The sequence below is a fragment of the Ceratosolen solmsi genome, unplaced genomic scaffold, assembly GCF_000503995.2.
Source record: "Ceratosolen solmsi marchali unplaced genomic scaffold, CerSol_1.0 scaffold17, whole genome shotgun sequence".
Lineage (NCBI taxonomy): Eukaryota > Metazoa > Arthropoda > Insecta > Hymenoptera > Agaonidae > Ceratosolen > Ceratosolen solmsi.
In genome coordinates, this window is record NW_011948445.1 from 1,320,821 (window position 1) to 1,341,719 (window position 20,899).

Sequence of the window (20,899 nt, forward strand, 5' to 3'; positions counted from 1 at the left end):
GTTTTTAAATATTTTTATAAATAAAAAAATTATCGAACTATTTTAATACGAACTATATAATACAAATTTATTTGAATTACCAAAAATCGTATATTATAGTATTTTATCATATTCTAAATAAAATTATATTGAACGAATTTGAAACTATTATGTATTAGTAAAATATTTTTAAATAATTTGAATAATTATATTAGGAACTACGTTAAAATTGAGAAATAAAATTGTTAAATTTGGCTTGTTGTAATAAATGTAACATATATGAGGATACAATAATGTTGAATAAAAATAATATAATTATGGGTTAGGATTATGTTTTGCAATAAAAAATTAAGGCAATAGCCATTACTTAAAAACGGACTTATATTTCCTAGAATATAAACAAGAACATGCGAGGTATGTAGAGTGATCATTATAAATAGATACGTTAGGAAAACTGTATAAAACGAAGATCACATATTTTCCTATCCTTACAATATTTTTCGGAGCTTACATAATGTCATTAACAGGAATATTTTATTTTTATTACAATTGAATTTAAATATTCCATTAAATAATAAAATACAGTCTATCCTTCGTTTCGCTATAATTATGAATCAAATGCATTAAATGAAAACTGATCTAAATGAATGACACTGTTAAATTCATTATCAAAATACAATAATAAAACTATAAATCTTTATATATAGTCTTTACTGTACATAAAAACTTAATGTGGAGATATTTTCTCTAGTAACCAGATAGTACTATACATTATATAAGAAATCATTTCATTGCTCTCATGTGTCAAATCTACTATTTTTATGCCGTGACCATTTTATTTTCACGTAGTCAATCTCCCTTAATCATACTATCTGTCTACTTTATTCTAATTTACTTTTTTTTATAATTCTTATATTATAATAGTCATTTGATAGGAACTTTCAGTATTGCCTAGCACTGGATATATTATTCGCGCTATATAAAGATATTTTGAAACCTAAACAAATAAAATCGCGAGAGTTTATGGCCCTTCTACATTATCACACGGACCATTTTTTAAAAATATAGTATACACCTGACCTACATGAATACAACACATAACGTTGCTCATGCACTCGTAATTCGGTGGTATCATAATCAAATATATTTTACTAAAACTGACCTTTAAGCAATAGCTATTGGTCGATTTTTCTTACCTGTATGAAATGCCTAATTCGAATTTCGGTAGCATGAGCTTAGGAATCTAAGAGGTCAGCTAGACACTCACCGGTTGTGGTGGTAGTCGTGCTGGTTGTAACATTCCCGGAATGTTGCTGTTGCTGCTGTTGCTGCGACTGAAACATTGCCGTGGGATGAAGGAACAACGACCCGTACATCATATTTTCTTCAGTCTGCGATTGGTTGCCTTGCAGATTATTATTTGTAGAGCTTGCAATGGCACTTTCCCGTATAATAGGAGCTCCAGGAGTAGGTGGTATTAAACTACCATCTTCAACGGCAATTCTTACTGATTCAATATGTCTTCGCGAAAATACATGTTCTTGCAAAGGCGATTTAGGACTGTAACGTATAGAGCATAATTTACATTCTTCTGGCCCAGTTAAACCACGATGAACAACTATACCCTCTGCTGATAATCCTGCTGCTAATCTAGCTTTTTTTTCTTTAGCACGTGCATTCTGAAACCATACCTAGATAATAATTATTAGTATAATGATATTTATCACTTTAAATTAATATTATACGATTATAAGTATGAAGATCAAATAAAAATTGCAGTTCTATTAATTTGCACCGTAAATTTAGAAACATAAATTAAATGGTTACTTTTGTAATTATTTATTAATATTAAATTCTATTAATAATTAATATTTAATTAATTATTAATTACTTTTGCATACCTATTATATTATGGTAAGATTCCTTAATTATACAATCGGTCTACTTTATTCTAATTCTTTATTATAAAAACTGTAAAGTTTTTAAAAATTTGCTGAAATTACCGGAAAATTTAAAAATTACAAAAAAAGACTGTTTAATATTAAAGTTATTATTTTGAATCCTGGAGAAATAACTTAATTAAATAAATAAGTTAGATACATAAATTAAAAGTGAAGTGTTCTCACTCGGATAAATTAAAAACATTAGCACATAAAACATAATATATTTAAATAAAAAAGTTTGAATTTTTTATCAATAAGCACATTGATCATTAATATAGATACTTAGATAGATACTTAGATATCATTAATATAGATCTAAATTAACATTGTATATAAAGTTATCCATATGGTATATGCTATTTAATATATATATAAATCAAAATTGAAAATTTATTATAGATAGAAATTTATCTGAACTTTAAATACCATCAATACGCAATTGTCAAATTATTTAAAAGTAATAGCCAACGCAAACCTTTAACATTTGAAATTGTATTAAAATAAGAGAACTAAATATTAAAAATAGTATTCCATAAATTTGTCATATATTTTTTTGTTCCACTACAAGTTTCAGAATATACAAAAACTTTATGGCAACTATTGTTACAATATTTAAAATATTTAGTACTTTTATAGAAAATTTGGTAAATACTGAAACAAATCAGTCAATGGTATTTTAAATAAAATTTGAATTATTTACAATTTGCTTTTTTCTTATCTCTTTGTTTGATACGTTATTTTACCATATCAAGCTTAACTCATAAAAATTATTACTTAATTTATATCTAAAATAATGTACTGTATATAACTTAATTTATATAAAATTTATATAAGATATATAAAAACCACATCATTTTATCACTTCCGCACTAGGCTTCCGAGATTCTATCTTAACCTTCTTTTACCTTCTTGGGACAAACACTATTTTTAAATAGTACAAACTTAAATATACCTTAATATTATTTCTTTATCTTTCTGAAAACTACAGGGTATAATTAATTTAAGTTTTCATATTTTACAGCCAATTTTGTTTGCTTGTATCACGCATTTCCGTATTCAGTAAAATTCAAACAAACTCTTTTTTTTTAACCTCTTTATTTCAAAATAATTCAATCTAATAAAAAAATTTCAATATAATATTAATAATTAATAATTTATAATAATTATTTATATTAATTTATATTAATTATTTATATTAATTTATATTAATTATTTATATTAATTTATATTAATTATTTATATTAATTTATATTAAATTAATTATTTATATTAATTTAAAAAATTTCAATATAATATTAATAATTAATAATTTATAATAATTATTTATATTAATTTATATTAATTATTTATATTAATTTATCTTAATATAATATTAATAAATAATTTACTTAAAAACTCTGATACGATTTTTATTTTAAATTCTTATGAAATAAAAACACTGTCAAGATAAAAAAATAATCTCAAAGGAATAAATATTTTTTAATAATTTCTAAGAAAAATTTATTTTCTTCTACTAGTATATTTCAAAATATTATCGCATTAAATTAAAATTCCCTCTAAAAATTTTATATTTATATATATTTAATATACAAAAACTTTATAATATTATATTTATATATTATTACTTCATGTATTAAGAAAATTGCTAATTACTCGACTTTTCTCATATAAAATTATAAATATTACGTGATTTTCCCTTACAAACTATATATATTTAAACTTTGCTGAAATAATTAATTGAAATATATAGCATTAACATATAATTAACTAATAGTTCCAGATATGTTTTTTACCTAATTTAAAAACCATTGATAACTCGGTTATTAATAAAATACATTACATACTATATCGTCTTAATCCATATATTAAATTTTGTATTAAAATCAACATAATATTCTCAAATGTTATTCTTAAATATTATTAAAAGTACAAATAAGCGAAACGAACTATTTGAGTCAATGATATACAAAATACATCTGTTATAGATAGTTTAATAAAATTAAATATATATATATTTCATTATATTATGCACCATTCATTTTAATATAGACAGGACAATTATCACAAGGTATTGTTTATTATTCATAAATCTGTGGATTATTAATTAGTAGTTATAATAATAATTCATTAAGTAGATAATAATTATGTTATTATTATGAATAATATAATGGAATACTTATAGAAAAATTTCGATAATAAATACATATTGCATACATTATTAAATAAATGAAATTGTATTGGGAACGAATTCTTTCTATCATAAATAATTAATTAAATTATTTCAAATAGTAAAATACTTTTCAATTGAGGTTTATTAAAACTAAGTCTAATTAAAAATAAAGCAATGAATTTTTATAGAAGTTCTTTCTAGCCAGCGAAAAGCAATTGCAAAATCCATTATTAAAAAATTTAATAAATATTAAAGTGTCCATGTCCATTCAAATTATTGGAAATATTATTAAAAGTTTTACTGATATATATATATATATATATATATATATATATATATAGCCTGTATCGTTTTATAAATAATAGAAAATAAGAATTTATATTAACTTGACTTGTGTTGAATTCTCTGGCTATCATTTAGTATAATAAATGATAAGTATTATCATACCATCATTATAAATATTATAAGATCAATGATTTTATTAATTCTATACAAAATACAACAGTTCTAATATCGAAAAATATGGTATACAAATATCTTTAAAGGAATACTCTTATAGTAAATATTATTATAAGTAATATCTTATCATCAATATTATTTTCTTTTATATGTAAACAAATGTTTTTATATTATATTAAAACTGCATACAATTATAATATGGTAATGGATTTTTATAGAGTTTTCATGAAACTAATTAGTATTAATATGTTAAAGCTAGATAACACAGATAATAAAAATTATAAAACATAAAATAATATTGTTCTACAAGATTTTGAATTTTAAGTTTAATATATAAATATTTTTAATAAAAATTATTTAAGAACCTTCATTAAGTTGATTTTATTAATTTATATTAAAAAAATGCTTTTTATGTTTTATTTAAGAAAATTATTAGTTTACTTATTTTATCATATATTACATATTATATATTGGCGAAATAATAGCTAGAAAAGCAAATTAGTCGTTATTTATATAATTTTTGTTACCTGAACAACTCGTTTAGGAAGTCCGATTTCACGACCAAGCATTTCGCATTCAGCCATTGTTGGAGTTTTATAATCCGAAAATAAAGATTTCATCACTTTAACTTGTGTTGTTGACATTTGTGTACGATATCTTTTTCCTCCAGTTTGAACTACTGCGTTGATACCAGAACATACAATTGTGTTATTTCCAATAATATTATTAGTTAATCCTTGTTTGGAACTTTGCGAACTAGATGCTGGGCTAGTTGGACTGCTTTCATCGTCAAGAAATTCAGTTGTTTCACTCATACTATCATCATCACAAACGCTCTTTTCTGAAAAATCAGTTAGTGGGCCATAGTCACTACCACTACGTACCTGTTGAGAATTATTTTGATCATCTAAAAGATTACCTAAATTATTATCGGTAACTTTAATAGATTTGCTCAAATCAACAGGTTTGCTTAAATCCAAAGGCGACTCACTGCTATTTGCAGGAAAAAGTGAAGTATTCGTATCTTGTTTTTCATTACTTGCATGTGCTTGTAATTCTGTTATGTAACGTTTCATAGATTCTTCATAATATTTTTTTAATGAAGCCTCAACTTCAGTACTAATTGGAGGAAATAAAGGAGGCATCATATTAGGAGTACTTGGATTTGATGGAGATGACTCTAACGATAACTCTTCGTCAGGTAAATTGTCAATGTTAACCTCACTTCTAGTAATTTGATCAATATGTTTACTATTTAGATGAGATTCTAAAGCAGATTTCACCTTAAAAAGGGCGGGACAAAACGGACATCGTTTATTTATTACTTGACTATGTGCACGAAACTGTCCTTTTCTTTCACGTGCGCGTGTATTTTGAAACCAAACTTGAACTACTCTCTTTTTTAAACCAACTTCTCTAGCAATAGTTTCTAGCATTTTTCGAGATGGATTAGATTCAATTTGATATTTTTGATAAAGATAATCTAGCTGCTCTGGAAGAATAGTTGTACGTAGACGTTTATCTTTTGGTTGATCATTTTGATCTGAATTAGATTTATTGTCTGTATTATGACCATCATCATAATCATCATACTTTCTTTTTTTATCGTGTATTATATTCAGCATTGAATGAGATATATCTGGTGATGAACTAGAGTTGTTTAATGCTTGTTGCTGTAAAATACCAAATGCTGAATCAGGTGGATAATTTGGAGGAAAAAGTGTTGGATTCATGATATGTACTAATTGATGTTCGCGCCACAATTCGAATCGACCAAAAACAAGATTACATTTGTCACATTGAAAATTTTCATCCTTAGAGTCTAATTGAATATTTTGTTGACTCTGCTGAAGTTGCTGGATTGTCTGATTTTGAAGAAAAGTATTATTGGAGTTTGATGATTGTTCTGAAACAGACTGAATATTTATAGAAGTTGACTGAAGTGTATTAGTTGTTGTAGTCGAACTACTATTACTATCTTCAGAACTAAGAACAGCGGCTACTTGAGCTGCAGCTGCTTGTGCTTGCGCACTTCGTTTTGCATCTTCTTCTTTAAAGCAATGTGTTTTCTGATGTCGTATAAGTTCATAATATCTTTGAAAAACAAGAAGACATTTTTTACATTGATAATTAAGACCAGGCGTTCTTTGAAATCGTCCAGTTCCATCTTCATTATCTCTACTTCCCGGAGTAGGATCAAGAGGTGGTTGATTCTCATAGACCTTACGAGCCTTTTGTCTAGCGTTTTGAAACCACACTACTATAACTCGTGGACTTAATCCCAGAAGTTTACTTAAATATTCCAAATCATCATCTTTAGGATAGGCATTATTTTCAAAAAATTCTTGAAGCACTTTTATTTGATAATCGGTAAATCTTGTTCGATTTGCTCTTTTTCCAGAACTATTATTTGTTGTATTACTTCCATTGTTATTACCATTAAATGAAAAATCAGATACTCTAGTGGGGCTATTACAATGCTGATTCGATAAAGAAACTGATAAGGTATTAGTTGATAAAGTACTAGTTATTGATGAATTTGTATTTGTAACATTTGGAGGAGCTACTTTTGGAGGAAGCATTGGTGATGTTTGAGTAATAATTGATGTAGAAAGTATAGCTGACATATCCTGATTAGTGCTAGGAAAACCCGAATTTATCACTGGTGATTGTGGCCTAGATTGTTGATCTCCAGAACTTTCGGGAGAATAATGTTCATCGTGAGAATGCTGTAAAATATTTTGATCCAAGTATTCATGTTTATTATCATTTTGAGTTGAAATATTAGAAATTGTTGAGGTTGCTGCAATAAGTAATTGTTTTTCTTGAAGTTTATCTTCTAATGTAGTTTCACTTGCTATAGAATTGAGCGGTATTACTTTTGCTTCCCCAGTTTTTTCATACTCCTCCAAATTTAATGTAGTACTTGGAGGGTTATTGAAATTGTAAGGACTATCTTTATTTCGTTGACGTTCTTTAAATAAAGTATTACGGAACCAATGCTTTATTACTTTAGGTGGCAAACCACTCTGAGTTGCCATATCTATAATTTGATCTTCACCAGGAGAATTATTTATATCAAAGTGAGCTCTAAGAATCTTAAGCTGATCATCTGTTATTCTAGTCCTTGCTCTTTTTTGTGATGCTGCTGCATTTGCCTAAAATAAAAATAAAAAAATATATAAATATAGTATTCACTAAAGATAAAAAAATCCATTTCTAGCCCATGTTATTTATTAAAATTATTGAAAATATTTTATTACAGTAAGGAAATTTATTTATTATATTATATTTACTTATTAATTAAAAATTTAATTCGCTTTATTCGGTTTAATTATTATGAATACCGGTAATTAAGTAAATGAAAATAAATATGAGTATATTGGAAGTAATAAAAGAAATCGTAACAATCTAAATAAATTATCGGTGAAGTTGAGCGTAAAATTCTTAATGATTTATGATTAGAATATATAAAAAAAATATTACGAGAACAAAATTCAATACTTTTATTTATTATTTAATTAAAAAATTATAACATTTGTATAATCAAAGTTAAAAAATTACTTATTAAACAAGTCAAAAGAGATGCAGATCACAAAATTTACTGCAAATAAACCAATTCAAATAATTATTAAAAATTTAATAAAACTCATTGAAGACACAAAATTATTATTATAAACATAAATTATATATCTAAAGAATCAATCTAAAAAATCAAACAATCAATTTTAAAATTAAATCATAAAACAAGAAAAAATTTAATTATTCGATATAATGCAAATAAATTAAACATTTAAATTATATAATAAATCTATTATTGTTAAAAAAGTATACGAAACCATAACGAATATTCATAAAAAATATTGTAACAAAATTAAAAATGAATTAAACTGATATGAAAATACTGATTTAAATAATGTCCGCAGTAGATGACATTCTTTAAATAAGATAGGATAGTGATTTGATTATTATAAGAACGTATACAAATTTTATAATGAAATAAATAAAATAATTTAGTTTTTTCTATTATGCAATTCATTCTCTTAATATATAATAAATTCATAATCAAATATAACTGCTAATCTGACAAAATTTCAAATCTGAAAATGAAGGTTTTAATAGAATATAATAGAATATTTATTATCATTGAACATTGAATTGATCAGATTTCGTGCACGTCCGAAAAATGCAATTTAAAGCATAAAATAATAAATAAGAATAATTATATCTGTATTCCATTTACATATATTTTTATTCAAACATTAATTTGTATTGAAAAAATATATTCTTCAATACTTAAATTATCATTTCTGTGTATGGATGAAAATAAAAAAGTATAGAGAAGACTTTTGTTAATAAATAGTAAAATTTTACTTATAAACCTTCACTGCATACATATTTTATATATTTATAAAATCATTTGAATATGCATAAGGTTATAAATAAATGACACAATCAAAATTAATTCCAGATGAATACTGTAAATTACCGAATGAATAGTATATCAAATGAATATTGTTCGATTACTCAATAAAATATTGACATGGTGATATATGATATAATAAAATATGATATACTCAATAAAATATAATCAAATAAATATTGATAATAAAAAATAAATACAACAAAAAAATAAATAAAATAAATATATCAAAATGTATTGTGCTTCAATTATAAATTGAAAATTTAATCAATTAGATTGTGCATATTTCCAGCAATAAAATAATTAATTATTTATTTATCTTCAACACAATTATTAAAAATCAGTTATAATGAAATAATTAAAATCATTTCTAATAAAAAAAATTTATTAGAATTTTTGAATTTATATAAAATTTTATATAAAAAGATTTTACTTAAAAATTGTTACTTTTCCAAAACGTGGTCTAAAATGAAATGAAAAATGTCTTTATGCTTTGAAAAAAAAATTATTTAATGTAATAAATGTAATAAAGTATAAGTAATAAAGTATTAAAACAAGTTTCAAATTTCAAAATATTATATTTGTCTTGCAAATAGAAAAATTTTTAATTATTTTTTTATCTTAATTTTGTTATCCTGAAATAATATGAATATTCATTTATGGTAATATTCTTACATTTATTATCATTTCGACATAATGGTAAGATAGATTGTGACTTTACACCTTCTTCATAAATAATAATTTTATTAACAATGTTTTAATTTGTATGTAAAGATATAACAGTTTTGATGAATAGTCGATGCCCATTATAATAATAGTGTTCATGATACTACATAAATTATCATTGAAAATACAGATTGCAATGGAAAATAATATCAAATATTGTTTTACCGGTTTTAAAAAATAAAAATACCACATTTCAAGGCCTAATATTTCGATTATAATAAAGTGTCTAGTTTCGTTAACAATGATTGAGTAGATAATTACTTATGAAATTGTTATATATAGATTTCTAGGAGCATTAAAAACTTCAATATAAAAAATTGATTTATGTCTAAATTTTTAAAGTGTAACTAGCTTTAATCTTCTATCAGATAAATGATAAGTTATAACTGAGTGAGGATTTTTTAGACTGTATTTCGCATTAATATACTTTTATAGCATAATCTAAAAATGACATTCACAATTAATATATATACATTAAGAATTTAAATTTGCAATATCAATTCCAAATTTTTCAAAAAATTTTAATTATTTTTAGTTCTTTAACTTGTATTTAGTGTAAATTTTGTTTAATTTTTTAAAGGTTATTAATATTATATGATAACTATTTACTTCCATGTTAAAATTACTATTATAATATTTTAATTTTTTTTTCATAAGCTTTTAAAACCTTACCACTGAACAACATAATATATACTTCTTTCTATTAATTTATTTATTTTAAATTTATGTATTTTAATACTTTTTTATTAAAACTAATATTTGTTCTAATACAAAATTTAATAATACATAAACATACTATAAGAATATAAAAAATTATACAAACGATTCTGTTTAATACTGAAAAAATTTCATATTATTTCTGATTGAGAAAATTTAAATCATTATAATAATTGTTAATAATGTTTGTAAAAATAACTAACACTATTTATAGTATTCAAATATATATATTTTTACATAAATACGGTACCTTCATCTGCTAAAATGTACTGAACGTACATGTACTAAAATGTACCATAATTTGAAATTATAGTTAGCAATTTTTTTCTACAAAGGTATTTGATACTTGAATTTATAATATAAATTATTCGTTAAAGCAAAAAAATTTATTTACTTTTTAAATATTTTATACCAAAATAATGTCATATCTGACTTCCAAATATGATAACAAAAAAATTAAAAAATCTTAAAATAGAAATAAAAATCAAAATATATGATTATTAAAAAAATTTTTTTTCGAAAAACTTATTTTCAACTTGACAATTTCTTAAATAATTTGTTATTAATTTCCTTCTTTAAACGAATAATTTCAATAATTTCAGTTTAATTTCAATTTTTTATTTTATTTTATTTGTATTAATAATTCTAATATTTTTTAATTTTCTAAAAAGTATTGATTAATAATTAAAATATTGTGTACAATATTGTTAATTTTTATAAAAATTTATTATCTTAAAAAACGATCTTCTACTAAAATACTTACTGCTACTACGTGTTGTTGTTGTTGCATGGAAAGATGCTGTTGTGATAATAAATCAGATTGTGTTGATAAAGACGAATATGTACTATTATTTCCATCGAACGTTGGCGGAGGTAACATAACTGGTACTAGTGGAGGTTGAAGATTCATTGCTGCAAGAGCAGGTACATTAAGTCCTAGTGGTAAACCCATCATGCTCATCATTAAACTTGGATATTGGTGGAGCTGTTGTTGTAATTGAGAAGCAGCCATGGCATTAAATGCTGCTTGCATTTCAGACATATGATGAGCTAAAGTTAATTGAGCTTGCTGTTGATGAGTAAGATTTTGAGATATGTTACTTGGTACTGTTGGTGTATTCGAATCTGTACTTGATACTGGTGTATTACTCAGTGCTGGAGTAGTTGCTGGAGTTGTAGAAGTAGCTTCTGGTGTTTTACTCACACATTCCTTATGTTCGCAAGAATCGTCTTTTTCTTTGTTTTCATACATATTATTATCATGAATTTGATATGATGTAGGTGTTATAGTTACAGGAGCGGTTGTTGTGGATGAAGAAGTAGCTGCTGTTACAATAACAATTTTTTTTTCATACTCACATTTAAACTGTTGTGCATATTTTTCAAGAAATTCACGTGGAACTAGATCTCGATGTACTTCTTCACAATGTGCTTTAAGTACCCATACACTGCTAAACTCTTTATTACAATGTTGACAAGTACTTCGTTTTATTTCTGGAATAATTTCATCTTCTCCAGGATCATCAATATCCTGTTCTTTTTCTTGACATATTTTTTCATCAAAATTATGTTTCTGCTGTTCTTCGTTTTCATGTTCTTGGTGCAATTGAAATGCAACTGCAACTTCTTCTTCTTTTCTTTGTCTTCTTTGGTGATTTTCATTAAACTGCATAACTAAGTCAAATCCAAAACTTTCTAATAAATGCTTGTACATTTGTGATGTCTTATGTTTTGGCTGGTACAATACTTCTTGAGAAATCAATGATTGCGGATGTGATTGTGATAAATGTTTATCTTGGGATCCAGTAGATGATACTGATGGAGGGGGAGTTTTTGAAGGGGACATTGTTAAATGTTGAGATGTTGCTAATTGTTGAAATAAGGCCAAAGGATTACTGAAAATACAATACAATTGCTGGTGAGCAGAAAGTTGATCTTGCGTAATAAATAATGCATTACATTTTGTACAAGGCAGCATATGCGCATTATTATCTCCATTATTACATAATAAACTATTAGGACTTAAAATCGGTTGTTCTATTAAAGGTCGTGCTAAATCTAATTGACCACTGATGGCTAAATCATGAATTTTGCTAGCACGAGTTTGATGAAGTACACTCCTCTTGTGTATGTCCAAAGTACTTCCTTGAGAATAAGCAACTTTACATATATTGCACTTATATGGTTTTTTATCATGATCTTGTTGAATATCATTTAGATCCGCAGGACTTACAGGGGATGCTACGCTAATAAAAGTATTATTATTGCCTTGTTCCTGCATCGCTCTCTTTAATTTATGTAAATGACTAACACTATTATAATGAACAAGAAGAATATTTTTCTGAGTAAAACTTTCTTTACAAACGTCACATTTATATGGTCTATTTGGATCTAAATATTTTTCCATAGGATATGGCATTTTTTCACCTTTTCGATGTAATAAAGTCTTATTATGACCAGTAAGGTAACATTGCCTAGTAAATGCAACTTTACATCGATGACATTTAAACTTTCGTCCAGAATCATTATAAGAATCTTCTGCTATAGATTGGCTATTTAAATAATCTTCAAGTAATCGTTGTTCTTTATGCATTGTTGATAATTCATTAATATCGGTTTCATCATCATCAATTTTAATTTCTTCGTCAATTAATTGTTCATTACTAAATATACCTTGACGTCGAAGTGCTTCTTCTGTTAGTACTTGTAAAAGAGGATGTGAATTTAATAAACTTTGTTTATATTGTGCCAACTCCTCTTCTTGTAATTCAGTATGAGCAGTTTCTAAATGCCGATGAAGTGCTTGTACTGATCGAAAAGAGCGAAAACAAATAGCACATTTCGTTGCATCTCTAATAGCATGATATTGGGAATGTTGTTGAAGCTTTTCTAATGTCTTAAATGCTAAGCTGCATTGACCACATCTATATTTATAAACATGCTTTTCACTCACAGCTAAACTTGGTACAGATGTTGAATGTGATTCTTTGTGATGTTGCTGCAGTTCATCTATCGAGTGGCATACTCTTGGACAAACATGACATTTTGTAGTATCATCTCCATCATCAATTATATGTTCAATATTCTCTTCATTCTGATTTTTTTTAAATAAAATATTAGGTGATTTTGGACATGGAATTGACGCATTTATGGTACGAGGGTTATTATTTAACCAATGGCTTTGATCTACAAGAAGTAATAATCTCTGTAAGCCATCAGAATTAACTGAATGAATTTGCATTACATGTTTTTCCAACGCAGTACGATGCTTAAAACAGTCTTGGCACAAAGGGCATAGTAGATCAGAATTTGAATTTTCTTTTAAGTCATCCACCTCTTCAGTGTCCTGAGTATGGATAATTTGAAGGTGTGTTTTTAATTCCTCACTCGATGATGCTAAATATGAACAATAAGAACATGTAAGATCATCAGTCTCATTTTCTTGTTCCTGTTCTCGTTCATGTTCTATTTCCTTCTTTATTTCATTTTTACAATCACTTTCGTTTTCTTTTCGTTCTGAAATAAAAAAATAACAATTAATTAAAAATATTTCTTAAAATAATTTATTAATTATCGGAAAAAAATTATAAACTAATTTTCATTTCATTCATTATCATATAAAAATAAAACATACTATTTAATACATAATATTTCTATATTATTTTTATGTTATATACAAATATTTTCATTTGGTATATGATTGTCATTTTGTTGTACTATAAATTTTTTAATATTTTAAGGGAATGAATAGTTATTTCTATATATCTAAAAAAATATAAAAATTGTTAATTATATAATTAAATATAATCTTTATAATGGAATATTTCAATATTTTTTTATTAGAAGGGAGACATATTTAAATGTATGTTACAAGTTAATAATTGAGACAGTAATACTACAAAGAACCTTTGCCGAAATCTGAAATCTAATTGCACACGTTATTTCATAATATAATCCAATTTTATGTATATGTCTAGATGAAATCAACTATTTAAAATATATCCGTAATAGAACATTTTTTGAGAAGCGTAATAAAAATTATCATGTACTTCACAATAAATTAAAAAAAAATGTTAAGTCAAAATAAGAATAACAATAGTATAAGCAATTCTGTTGCACTTTTAAGTAAAAATTAAAAAGTTTTAATATAATGGTAATTAATTTCTTTATCTTCACTATAATCGAACGGAATAAAAAATCATTTAAAATAATAGCATATCTATAATATCTATAATTAAATTTGATACAAGATCTAAATCCGTATTTACCTATAACCTAATAAATAAATTTAATGTTTACATTGAACATTATTCATGTATTATTATATTTATTATGGTATTTATTATTACAAATTACATTTATGAATGTTAGTAGTGCAATAAAAGGAATTGCATTCATATTATAAAGATGTATTATTTGTTATATTATATATATAAATTATATTATATATAAATATATTTATTATTATATATAATTGTATTTATTATTATATATAATTATATATAAATATAAATTATATTATATAAAAATAAATAGTATATTATTATGAGAATAGAAAGTATTTATTTTTTATTTAAAATATTTGAAATTAAAAATATTATTTCGTAAAATTCTATTTATTTTATAAAATCTTTATTACAAAGTTAAACAAGAAATTATATACTTAAAATAAAGATTAAAAGGCTGATATAATGTTATTAATAAAGAGTTACATTTTATCTTTTAAAAATCAAGATGCACGCACGCGCGCATGCACGCACACATGCATGGAATAAATACATTACTGTACTGCACTAGTAATATGAATGTATAATCTACAATGGTTATAAATAAATAAATAAATACACACACACATATATATATATATATATATATATATATATATATATATATGTTATGTATATATTGAATATTTATACATATAAGATTATAATATTTAAATTATTAAAAATAAATTATTAAAAAATTATTTCTAATTATATTAGATTAACAGTTACCTTTATTATTAATTGATTAAAAATTAAAGACGATGTACACTTTTTCAATTTCATGTCAATATTATACTAAAATTATATTAAAATATTAATAAAAAATATTTTTTATTAAAAGATTTTTCATTTTCAATTATCATAAGCCTCATGATACCTTAACACCCAGATTACAAATTATATGGTTAAATATTTTTATTTTAAAAAATCAATTCGAAAATGTTGACTTTATTCAACTGTATGAAAATATGAAGGTAAACACGTTTTATTGATTCAAAGTACTAATAAAATATATAGTTAAAAGTCTTACATTAATGTAATATTGTCTTAATTCTATTGAATTATTTTAAAATTAGAAGAATAGGTCGACTAAACTCTACTATATATTTAATGGATATAGAAATAAAGAAAATACAATTTACTTAAATAATTTTTTTGTCTTCTTTTAAATTTCATAAATAACATGTCAAACTATAATATAAAGAATTAATAAGCGAATTGATTTTTTGTTCGAAAAATATTTTTAAAACATGATGGACAGTCAAGAGTAATAAACAAACATTATTTTTATTAAAGTATTACCATTTATTATTTTACAATTATCACTATTTTTAAACTATTTTTCAAAAAAAAAAAAAAAAAAATTAAAATTTTTAATAGTTGTTCATTATAAATGAAGGTCTTCATAAAAAATATTTTGACGTAGCTTTTAAAATTTTAAATTAATTAAAAATTACTACGATTAGTAAAAACTATTTTACATATAAAAATCATGTATTTTTAACTAAATTAAATCTATTGCTCAAAACTAAAAATTAAGTAACGATCAAGTATGTCTTTCTAATCAGTCTGAATGATAATTTTTATTTTAAATGAACATTCAAAATACAGTGTTAAATTTACAACTTTATATATCTGTAACTATCAGTTTACTTTGTTAAATTTTTAAAGCTATTTCCGTTAAATAAGAATTAAGAAATAATGTTAAATCTTTCGTTTCTTTGTGTTACCAAAAGTAATACAAAATCGTTTATCAAAAAAATGAATTTATAATAATTTTCAAATTTTAGAGACTGAAATTTTATTAAGTCCTATATATTAAATTATATTTTTTTATCAATTTTATTTTTTGTTATAATGAAACTTATGTAATTTTTTTTATAAAATGCTTAACACTGAAGTATTTACGTATATAATGTTCTTTAAATTTTAAAAGTCTTAATTTAAGTAAATAAATATGTGGAAGATCATTCATTTTGAATCATTATAGCAATAAATAAGAATTGATATGCTTATTTTTTAAGAGTATTCTATAAAATATATTCAATTAAAATGCTAGAAAATTATTAAGATAAATTCGTTTTATTTTACTTAAACTTAATCAATTTATTCTTTTTTAAAAATTTGTATTATGTTTCACACATTCACACACACGCGCCATGCGCATAACAATAAAGTATCTTAAAGGAATATCATATTTAAGCTAATAGTTAGTTCATTGTTAAAAGAATTCTTAATAAAACTAATAGTATAAAGTAAGCAACTTTATTAAAATCACACAAAATATGAATAATACAAGATTTTAAATACAATAGAATACTTTGATTTGTTGATTAATTTTATTATTGCAATTTTAAATGATATAAAAATGTAAATCATTTTCAATAATGTAATTGGTAAAATAAAAAATGCTTTAATATTGATTTTTAGTGATATGCGCAAAAAAATATTAGCATATGATTATAAATTAATTCAAAAACATTTTTAAGTACATTATACAAATGAAAATGAATAAAATAAATGTTAAATTTATATCACTATTTAATCATACAATTATTTGTTAAAAAATTATAAATGAATTTTTTATTTTTTAGTAATATATTACTATAAATTTAATTTAAAATATTGTACTAACTAAAAAAAAGAAACAGAGAATGAAAAATTATTTAATATAGAATTATATGTACTAAATATATTCAGGCAATATAAATTGTTATCATGAAAGAAATAGAATTTGATCATAAATTCCAATTTGCCAATTTTATGTTAAGTATATTGGTTTACTATTGAATATGAATGTGCGATAGTAATAAAAACTTGCCCATGCATAAAATGAAAAAAGTTTTTACAATTAGTTGGCATTTATATTAAAATTGATATAGAATATTAAACAATTTAGAATATGAATTTAAATCAGATTTTACTATACATTTTATACTTTAAACATGTAAATATTTAATCATTTAAATGAACATTTAACATAAACTTTTTTAATTAATTTTTTTAATTTTTAACAACTTAACAATTTAAAAATGAATGAGTTTCAACAATATTAAACAATTAAATATAATACATATTGTTTTTTATATTAAAAAAAAGATATATAATTGATTGTGTTATACAATATTTTTTAATATATTTTTAAATTATATGTAATTTGTTAAACTATATTATTTAAATTTTTTGTATTCGCCTTCTTACAATAACTAGATAAACAAAGAAAACAAAAATTAGAAGAATATGATTATTATAATTTTTAAATCTTTGTACTTACCACTGCTCGATGTAGAACTCAATAGTAAACTAGACGAGGAGTTCGATTTTAAATTTGTAGAAGCTCCATTAGGATCTGATATTACTTGAAAAACATCTCCAATATCGGTATGTGGAATTTCACTACCTGGTATTCCTGTTCTTCTATGTAATTGATGCAGCTGTTCCATTTGAAGATGTCTAATGGATCTAACGTGTTGAAGTAATGGTAATCGATTTTTTGCACTAAATCCACAAAGAGCGCAATGGTATAATTTTGATAAAGATAAAACATTAATACTAGCTTCAAGTAAATGACGGAGTAAAAGAGCTGCGGCTTCATGTCTTGGAGAGGCAGCGTGAAGAGCTAATTTGTGAACACTGTTAGTATAATAATCACAAGCATGACATCGTATTTGTGCTGCGCTAGTAGGAGATGCGAGGTACTTTAGTTTCCACTCATTACGAGGTCCACCTTCCTTTACATGATTAACATGTTGAAGTCTTTGTAAATGTTTATCAGTTTTACAATGAAGTTGAAAATTTGCTTTTAAATTAGTTTTATAGGAACATAATTTACAAATAAAATGACCCGCAATATTGCTGAGTATTTCACCTTCGCGAGTTTTAGTTCGATCAGAAGCTAAGTGAATTCCAAGCCCTTCAATAGAATCGGTGGAAAAATTATTACAAACGCAACATTGATAAAGATGAGATGGATCAGGATCTGATGGTTCTGGTGGCGGTTCCATGCTTTCTGGCGATAAACCAACATCTGTTCCAATATTTGCTAAAGCATTTATATTTGCAATGCTACCAATTATTTCTGGTGGTACATTTGATGGTAGTTGACCTCCAGTCATCATCTGTATCAAAAGAGCTTGATTATAAGCCATGTCAGCAATTGCAGCTTCAGCATGTTGTGGTTTATCTAAATTTCCTAGATGAAGAAATTGCTCAAATGATTGTTGATGTTGCTGAATTTGACTTTGCTGTGTTTGATGTTGATGTGATTGAATTACAGACAGCGATTGTATGTGTTTAATATTTTGCTGTAAAACTAACATATGATGTGTATGTTTTTCACTTGTCATATGTATTCTAAGATTTCTAGCAACATTAGTTTCATAATTACAAGCATCGCAACGAAACGTAGGTTTAGGTTTTCCTTGATTTATTACGTGAGTACTTAGTAATGGACTATGATTTTGTTGGTGATGAGGACTTCGAGTTTGTATGGGATGATCTTGAGATGATGAAGGATTATTCGTATTAGAATTATTACTACCTTGTTGGAGCTCTTGCATATTATTTAAATGTTTATCACTTTGCATGTGTATACTTAAATTCCCTTTAGTAGTAGTCGAATAATTACAAACTTCACATCTGTATGGTTTATAACCACAAGTATATGTTTCACCTCGTGCTAATCTTGGATGAGGTTGTCCAGCAATACAATAGATACATGATGTTTCACTATCTGGGTGTTTTTCTTTCATATGAATTTCTAAAGTTTCTTGATATTTATAATGCCAATTACATTTTGGACACTTTAAAGTTTTACATGAATTTCTACTATGAACTCCTGTTAAAGATCCACTAACCGTTGATAATCGACTACTCGCTAGAATTATTTCACATTTTGAACATTCAATGCCACTTGGCCTACCCTGTATATGTTCTGGGCAAACACCGATAGTAGTACCACTGAGGAAATTGGGTGGTTGTTGCGATACACTTGTATAAGCTGCTTGAGATTTTATGGGTATTGACGGTGATGTATAATTGCTTGTAGAACTTTCTGTTACCTTTGACCAGGAGGAGGTACTAATTTGTGTATTAGTCCATTGACTATGTTGTTGATGATTATGCAAAATATTGTGATTAGATGAGGCAGTTATTATAGAAGTACCAATAGACTTCTGTTGGAAATTATGTAAATTACTCATTGAATTTGACATATTTAAATTTGTATGTGTTTTATTTGACAATTCATGAATATTAATATCATCTCCATTATGAGAACGTTGTAATGAAATATTTTCTACAGAATCTTGGGAACATGTTGAAGTTGAAATTGGTTCAAGAAAACTAATAATTGGTTGCTTATTTCTTCCAACTGCTTGTATTATAGCCGATGCAGTTGCATGAGATAATATTTGCCTTTCATCATCCATTAATGTTAATTGATGTTCACCTTGAGCATGTGCAACAAAACTTTTCGTGTAACCAAAACTGAGTTTACATATGAAACACATTAAAATAGGTTTAACGGGTACAGAAGCGACAGGGATTGTTGGCATTATTGATGGCAATGGTTGTTGTTTACTTCCCTCAGAACTTCTATAACTAATTACACGATAACTGTGCATAACAGGGAGTTCAGGATTTGTTAATATAATTGATGATCTTTGTTGTTGTTGATGTTGATACGCTTGATGTGCATATAGTCTAGAAACGTAATAAGCATTAGCAATTTGAGGAAATACAAGAGTATGAGGAATAGAAACTCCTCGCCCATCAACAATACAGCCATCTGGTAAAGAATCATCGTCGCTTAATTCACTTTCTCCTTCAATAATATACGCTGATCCATCAGGATTGTATACAATTTTTCCATCAAATTTTTCAACGTCACCGCCAGTTATTGGACTTGAATTTGGACTAATAGTTTGTTGTAAATTTACAGAAAATGTAGTTTGATCGGCTACATTAGTAGTTGTATCTGCTGCAGAAACAGGTGTTAAAATTACGTCATGCGTACAAGGCTCTGTACCAGAAGCTGGACTAGCAATTAAAGGATAATGAGGTTGATGCAAAACAGCCCCAGCAGCCGGTGGGGACCCGCCCCCTCGGCCACCTTCTTCCTCCGGGCTCATCTTTTTTTATTTCGTGTTCGAGGAATTTTGACTATACTACTTGAAATACTGTATTAAATATATGATCTTCCGTGTATAGAAAT

The 20,899-nt window shown here is 24.9% G+C and overlaps 1 protein-coding gene across 1 annotated transcript; it reads right to left on the reverse strand.

Annotated features, from left to right (window-relative positions):
* Window positions 1–348: 348 nt before the first annotated feature.
* zfh2 (Zn finger homeodomain 2) lies at window positions 349–20,897 on the reverse strand. Its single transcript, XM_011504455.1, has 4 exons — window positions 17,960–20,897; window positions 11,181–13,933; window positions 5,079–7,709; window positions 349–1,670 (listed from the first exon to the last, which is right to left on the reverse strand). The coding sequence occupies exons 1-4, from the start codon at window positions 20,814–20,816 to the stop codon at window positions 1,215–1,217; spliced, it is 8,697 nt and encodes a 2,898-aa protein (XP_011502757.1). The 5' UTR covers window positions 20,817–20,897; the 3' UTR covers window positions 349–1,214.
* Between the last annotated feature and the right edge of the window lie 2 nt (window positions 20,898–20,899).

Excerpts from the sequence above, each read along its gene's own strand:
- zfh2 (XM_011504455.1), bottom strand. The coding sequence starts at position 20,816 with ATGAGCCCGGAGGAAGAAGGTGGCCGAGGGGGCGGGTCCCCACCGGCT. Across the intron at positions 13,934-17,959 it reads GAGTTCTACATCGAGCAGTG|AACGAAAAGAAAACGAAAGT; the intron begins GTAAGTACAAAG and ends TTTTTATTTCAG. Across the intron at positions 7,710-11,180 it reads AACAACAACACGTAGTAGCA|GCAAATGCAGCAGCATCACA; the intron begins GTAAGTATTTTA and ends TTTTTATTTTAG.